The 7,995-nt window shown below is 36.6% G+C and overlaps 1 protein-coding gene across 1 annotated transcript; it reads right to left on the minus strand.

The window, feature by feature from the left end:
• Positions 1-5,394: 5,394 nt before the first annotated feature.
• LOC103772856 (melatonin receptor type 1B) lies at positions 5,395-6,406 on the minus strand (the record flags this gene model as incomplete). The annotated part of the gene is made up of 1 exon (XM_008940200.1): positions 5,395-6,406. A coding segment is annotated over one exon (869 nt), but the record flags the coding sequence as incomplete, so codon positions are not given.
• Positions 6,407-7,995: the final 1,589 nt, after the last annotated feature.

A 7,995-nucleotide genomic window follows, 5' to 3' on the forward strand; every position in this document is an offset into this window, starting at 1 on the left:
CTTCCAACCTAAGGATTCTATGATTCTGTGATTATTTTGTAGTCTTTCACATTTTGGCCTCATACTGTTCTGCCTGTGTCTTCAATGTCATTATGGGGACAGTTAGGAATTGCAGAGTGCATGCATCTTTTGCAAAGTGGAGTCTCCTTTGCTTTGGAACAGGAGCTCATCATTGATTATAATATTAGTTGGCATGCATTTGTTTGATTTTATTACATGACTGTAGGTAAAAGGGAACTTCAGTAGGTTTACAGAAAAGTGAAATTCATTGGCATGTATTTCAGACATAAAACACTATTTTAAAAATGCTGTTACTGTGGCCAGCTCTTCTTTATTCTTGCAAAGATTGATTCTTTATGCAGCAACTTAAAAGCCACATTCTGCAGCCATTTAACTCTTTGGAGTTTTGCCTGCACAATGACATGACATTAACTTGTTCTGTGCGAGGACAACAACAATATTCCATAGGACTTTCACAGCTATTCCCAAGGACAAAAGCCCTCAAGTTTAAACACAAGAGTCTCTATAGTTAGTGAATGTGACAGTCCCACCTCTGTGACCAGGTCCAATGGGGCACACAGTGGGTCATGTTCTTGGTGGTTTCAACATCCAGTTCCAGTTGTTAAAGTATCCGGTTTTTGGCTTAGCATTTAATGTGGTTCTTACCCCAGAGTAAATGTCTGCCACAAAAATATTTATAAAATAATAAACATAAATTAAGTTTTCAGTCATCTTGTTTCTCACCACTGCTGGAGGTGTTACTAACAAGATGATGATTAGTCACATGTTCTACAACTGCCATTCACAGCAGTCTCTGCATGCTCATTGTATCTGGAGGCAAAATACTGATTAATTATTCCAGACCAGTTGTACAAGATCCAGTTAAAATAACAATATGTTAATAGATGACTGAAAATATTTTTTCTTCCACGTTTTCCATTAAATCTGTAAATGCGTTTAAATGCAAGAATTTGTCCAGATGATCAAAATTGTGTTATATACATATTAAGAAATGTATACAATCTTCCATAGATATTTATTCATTGGCAGATTCCTAGATTTGTGCAGTTCTTTAGAGATACAGTCAGGAAGCAACGGTAATCATTTCTATCTAAATATGTTCTTAAAGGAAAAAGTGTATTGACAGAAGTGTAATTCTGCCCATGAGAGAACCAGGAAAAATTCTTCTACTCAGTCAGTAATTTGATGTGAAAACCTGATCTCACTGAAATCAATAGTAACAGGACTGAATCTTTAGTTTTAAATCTGTCTTTAATTTTTCCCTTGCACAGAGAGGTAAGTCTAATGCGTCACTTCAGTCTTGTTTAGACTTCACCACGTCTCCACTTCCATCTTTAATGAAATAAAACTTACAAGTGGTCTTCCCCCATCTATGTGAGGGTAAGCTTTTTCTAATCAGAGACCTATTGTAAGAATGATTCTAGGATACTTTTTTTTTTTTTTAGATAAACAGAAAATACAACACTTTTCATCAAGATAGAATTAAATGCTTGAAAACACTCCACATTTTCTGGAAACACATTTTGTCTCTGAGGTCCTAGTTTTGCCTTCATTACTTTGTGCAGGACACAGGGTTTACCTGGCTTTCTGCCTCCTTTTTCTTAAAGTGTCTATTATCTGATATGCTGATATAAATACTGTTATATAATGGAAACTAATTTCTTCACAGATGCATAAATTTATACAGAGCTGACATGTTCTTCCTGACTATACTTTCAAATCATGTTATAACCATATCACCTAGCTTGATATTTAGTTACATTTTAAATTGTATTTATCTTTTTTTTTTCTTCAAATATACATTGAGAGAAAATGGATTTTGAATTATAGTAAGAGAAGGGACAAAATTAGTTTAAGGCTTTTGATGTAGGTAGATGGATACATTTCTATATGTAAAAATAAAATATTGCTACCTGAAGATGTTTCATCATGCAAAAGCTGCATTTAGTAATTGAAATTAACATAAGTTTTATGTATTTGATTGATTTCCAGGTCAATTCAAATGCAGTAATGCTTTGCAGTAATAAATGGCATGAAAATGAACTTTAACAGGCATGAGTTATTATTCATACACCAGAACTCAGTAAGCAGCAGTACTTGGCACAGTAAATAGTTCCATTAGCTTTGCTGTGGTAGTAGGATCCACATCTAATGATTTAGCATTTTTTCAAAAAATTTTCAATCATTTGTGAGGAAAGATTGAATACTGGAACACTTCTCTCCTTGAACAATGCATTACTGTGTTCAAGTACTGTGTTCAGCTCTGGGGCCTCCAGGATAAGACAGACATGGACCTGCTCAAGTAGGTCCAGAGGAGGGCTCACAGAGATGATCATGCTGGAGCACTTCTGCTGTGAGGACAGGCTGTTGGAGTTATTCAGCCTGAAGAAGAGAAGGCTCTGGAGAGACCTTATAGCAGCCTTCCAGTATCTGAAGGGGCCTACAGGTAAAATAGGAAGGGACTCCTTACTGGGGAGTGTAGTGATAGGATGAGGGGTAATGGTTTTAAATCGAAACAAGGTAGGTTTAGATTAGACATTAGGAAGAAATGCTTTACTGTGAGGATGCTGAGACACTGGAACAGGTTGCTCAGAGAAGCTGTGGATTACCCCTCCCTGAAAACATTCAAGGCCAAATTGGATGGGGATTTGAGCAACCTGACCTAGTAGGAGGTGTCCCTGCCCATGTGTGCAGGTTGCAATTAGATGATCTTTACGGTCCCTTCCAACCCGGTTGCATCGTTCTGCTTCTATTCTGTTACTCATGTGAACTTCATTTAGGATAGTGGAGGAGATACCACTACAAGGATTCTTAAAACTGATCTTTAATTTTTAAAGTGCAGAGGGAATTTCTAAAATGAGTTCATAAAAATTTCAAATCTTTTTCCCATGTAGATGCAAAACAGTAGCTGCTCACTTTACAGCCAAGCAAGTGATTCCAATGTTTAGATTTGTTTTATGAAGCTAAAAAATTAATGAGAATTTGATCCAAATTCTGGACTCCATTCTGACTTGTGACAGGTGATAAAACAAGGTCAATTAATTTACTTCTAATACTAGTTCATCTACAGATCAGCTGACAAATTTTGACTTTCAAGTCACAATTTTGAGTACTCATATAAATCAGAAAACACAAGCCTGCCAGTGAAGGAAAGTTGATGTCCTTTCCTGCAAGTTTCCCAGACTCAAAACTTCTTATATACTCTGGGGCAAGCTTCACATGTAGACAGACATGTACATTAGCACTCTGTTGAGTACCAGTCATGAAGAAAGACAATACCAATTGAAACTGTGTCAGATTTACAAATTATGTTCCAAGCACAACTTACATATTAATGACTGCTACTTTTAGCTATAATATTTTTATTATCTACCACCAGGTTAAATTTGTCCCATCTCTTCCTTAGTCCTCTTCACAAAGTTTTCAGCTTTCTTCAGGCTACTAATCTGTGAGGCCTAGCGTACTGAACTTCAAAGACTATCAAAAATTATCTGAAGAACATGAAAGAAGCTAGAAGAATTATCACATTTGTTACTTTGTTGTACTTTACACAGCCTTTCAGCAAGTAAATACAATATTTAAAATACTGTGGTTTCTTGATGTTTTTCAACATGAGTGATGTTTAATATGTCTTTATGGCTTCAGATGCAGTATATTTGCTGTACCAATTAGCACTACTACAGAAATATTTTTCATAATATCCAGGTCAGGAAACTCAAACTGGAATGTAATAGCAACCTGACTTCCTCCTTTTCCTGTTTCAATACCTGACACAAGTTTATCAGAGGCCTATCTCTTCTCCCCTGAACAGTGCTACCAAGAGTAACGTGCATTGCAGTTCGAATGATAAAATAACTTTATTGACTCTGTAGTTGCACACAGATCCCTAATCTGATCTAGTGATAATACAAACCACGTTGTGTGTCATAGGATGCTGTGGGGTATAACCCAGGCTGTCACTGATCTGTATGGTGACAGTTACAATGTGTTACCTCAAAAAGAAGAAATACAATTTGAATATGAGCTGAGTTTGAAAAGCAAATGGGAAATCATAATTTTATTTTATGAACTGTGCAAAAAGGAACTGTGGGTACAGTAATTATGGGACCGAGATCACTTTTTTTTTGCTTTAAATGTATCTACATGAGCTGCCTGATCTCCATTACAGTCGATGAACACAGAGTCAGTGAGTTATGTCAATCAGTTCCCCTGAACAGTAAAGATGCCTGTTTCAAGATAAAATTAATAATTTCCCATAACTTCATGGACTACAGTGGGGATTTAGAAAAAAAAAATTGTGTGCAAACTCCTATAATGGGGTTATCTGAAATTATGCAATTTAAATCCCTGTCCAAAGTGAGATGTTTGAACTAGCAAGCAAAGTTCCTTCTAAAGTCAATGCAAGGAGACCAGCACCTTCAGAAAGCGTTTAATCTCATCCCTGGATTTCTGTTTATCATCACAGATGGAAGGAAACATCTCCATTATAGGAAACCTTGAAGAAGAGTTTAGATTACACACTAATGGTGAATTTTGTTCAAGATTAGATGCAGACATGAGGCAAGTATCTCAGCTACCATTGTACTCAAAAGGGCTTCTTCTTTTGGTCTGGTGTCATTTGAGGTAATCTAGGATATCATGCCTGGTGTTCAGTTGCCACTGTAGATGATCATAGGTCATATGCCACAATTTCCAGCCTGTTGCAAATGTGTAAGGTGTGCTAAAGTGCATCAAATGACATTGGATGTATATATTTAGGTAAAAAAATAGAGTGCAATGAAAATTTAGTCATCTCCAAAGGAAGAATATTGCATAAAGTAAATGTATAATAAATCAAACACCTGTATTATATTATCTACCATAAAATCAACCACAAAAGATGAACAGAGTAAATACACTGTATTCCCAATCTCAATGTATATAAGTAGGAAAAACCTGTATGGAAAGGCTTTAATGTTAATATTTGGTTTTACACAAATATTTTTCTCTCCAACTTACAAGTTTGGTTCAAAGATAATAATACTGCCACTGGTACATGCACAGCAGATGCACACAAGATGTTTGGTTTATGTGTGGAAAACAGAATATCTACTTCACCTCTTTTGTTCAGATGCAGGAGGGAGGAAATCATTCCACAGCCTTGGTGAGTTGCTGTGCCCATAGACAAGTACCTTCACTACATCTTCTAAGAAATTAATCCTGATTTTGTATAAAGAATACAAAACTCCCATCGAAGTAAAAAAATGCCTCATTCATATGTCTGGGAACAGAATTCAGCTCTCAGAACTAAACCAGCTTGCACTCACCTGCTGCTTTAATTCTGAAATGCATTTTCAATTGATACCTTGTATAAATCATGAACTGAGAGCAATGTGCTTTATCGAGAAGACAGTATTCCAGTCACAAAGTGCAATCCAGATAGAAAGCTCCCAAAAGTAAGCAAGAATGACCTGAACATTACAGTACCATATTCTTGGTTTTCTCCATGGCAAACTCTTGGATCGACTGTTACACATTTACAAGGTATCAGTTTTCATTTGGTCATTGTTGTTTAAAGCAGGAGAAGGCTTGCTCTTCTGACCATCAGTTCCTCCCTTGGATGTGTCCTGGAAGAACAGCTTTGGCATCCACAGTGACATTAAAATTCGTTTGTATTCATTCCGAAAATTCTGGTTAAGAAGTCCATATATTATTGCATTAAGGCAGCTGTTGAAATAGGCCATGAAGTAGCTTACAATGAATAACCATTCAGGAACTTTGGGTGCCATTTCCATAGGATCAATGGCTACAGCCAGTCCAATGAAATTTAGAGGTGCCCAACAAAAGGCAAAAATCACAAAAACCACAAACATGGTAAGAAAGTTTCTGAAGTCACTTGGCTTCAGTCTTGGCTTTGTTTCTGACTTGACTCGTCTTCTAACTTGAAGCACTAAAACCCAAATTCGAAGGTAGCAGAAGCTCACAATGGTGATAGGAACAATGAAGTGAATTACCACAACAGCTATTGTGTAATATGAACTTGCAGTCTGAACAAATGTGCATGAATAGATGCGTGGGTCATACTTCAAAGAGCCAAGAAAAAAGTTTGGCACTGTTGCAATTACTGTTAATATCCAGACTAAGGAGACATACAGCATTGTGTTCCAACAGCTGTACACTTTGTCATAGGCAAAACTATGACATATATAGCAATATCGATTTATTGCAATTGCAGTGATGTTGAAAATTGAGCCTATTACACTTAGTCCCATCACAAAACCACTCACTTTACAGTGCATTTCACCCAACGTCCATCCATTGTGGAAAATAGCTAACAGCACCAGTGGGTATGGATACAAAGCCACCACCAGGTCAGCCAAAGCTAGACTCACCACAAAGGCATTACCTGGGGAAAAAGAAAAATACATCAATGTGAGTCTGAAAGCAAGCACAGCTGTGAACAAGAAGAAAATATTATATACTATTTCAGATATATGCAATGCTAAATCATTGATGATGTCAGCAAATGGCAGGTATATAGGACCAATAAGTCTGTATGGGAAATAATATTACAGTCCAGATAGAACACCATGGAAATATCTGCAGCAACATGTTTCAAATGTGTTGGTGACTCTGTTTATTCTCTATAATTATACCCTCTTTTCTATTTTAATCTTTAATAAACATAACCATTGGGAAGCCATTCCATAAACACATGTTGAGCTGTTTCAGTGTAGCTAACTCTACAGCTGGATGGAATAGACTGCAAAGGAAAAGCCATTCTCATGGTGAAATGGCAAGCCATTCTGCCACTCTGACCTGTGGCTAGAATACTAGCAGGCTTGGCAAGTGTCAAGGGGAAGAATGCACAAAGACTAAATCTATAGGGATTAGAAGGATGTATTGGTTTTTGTATATCTGAAGTTGCTACAGAATAGTCTCCAGTACAGATATTTTCTGCATGAATGGCCTATCTACACTACAGTTATTTTCCCATTGGATTTACTGAGGAAGAGTGAATTGCCTTTGTAGAAAGGCATATTTAACTATACAAAGGAAACCTTCAGGAATGCAAGAGAAACTTTTTGAATTCATGGAAGGAGTCTGCAGATCCTTTTCTGCTGGTGATGTTTAAAAATGTTTTAGTCCTACTGTTGACATTTATTTTCTCTATTTAAACTGCATCTTTTTCATCAGTTTGAGATTTCTGGACATTGTATCTAAGAATACTTTAATAAAATAGTGAGATAGTAAACTCCATTCCTGAAAAATGAAATGTGAAATAGTTCTCTAGCAACTTTCCACAAAATAGAAAATAGAGATACTAACTTTTGATTCTTGACATTTAGGTAGCATAAAACCTAGTCTATCTAGTCTAGTTGAGAGGTGACCCCAGTCTAGCTGAGGGGTGTCCCTGCCCATGTCAGAGAGGTTGAATTATATGATCTCTAGGCTTCCTTCCAACTTAAGCCATTCTATGATTCTATGATAAAACACATTTCTTGTTTGCATACTAACTTTTTTTGCCTGAAGTCTTTCACAGCATGAACAGATGTGTGAAAGATCCAAGTAGCTTTTAAAATTTTTCATGGAACATAATTATTTTCTGAAAGGAGCAGTTAAATGCTCAATTCTACAAACTCTGAGCTTTCTAGTCCTCACCTAGGAAAGCAATTGTCTATTTAATTTTAAATATAGATAAGTACAGATAATGCTGTGGTTAAGGACATCATTATCTGGGAGCCACAAAACCAACAATCATGTAGGATTAAACTCCTCAAAAAATGGCAGAACTTCACCTCTATTCTGTTTGTTCCACCTGCTTTGTTTCTGTAGCATACTTAACCTGAGTTAAGGAACAGGGAGTTTTCTTTCCCCTACACAATTTAGGGTAAGACCATGCTCATCAGAATTTGGACAGCAGCTGGTGAACTTGACATAAAGCAGGATTATTTTTCTGTAGCTACAGAAACATGGCTCCTCTCAAGAGGGGTG

The sequence above is a fragment of the Merops nubicus genome, unplaced genomic scaffold (assembly GCF_000691845.1).
Source record: "Merops nubicus isolate BGI_N331 unplaced genomic scaffold, ASM69184v1 scaffold35835, whole genome shotgun sequence".
NCBI lineage: Eukaryota > Metazoa > Chordata > Aves > Coraciiformes > Meropidae > Merops > Merops nubicus.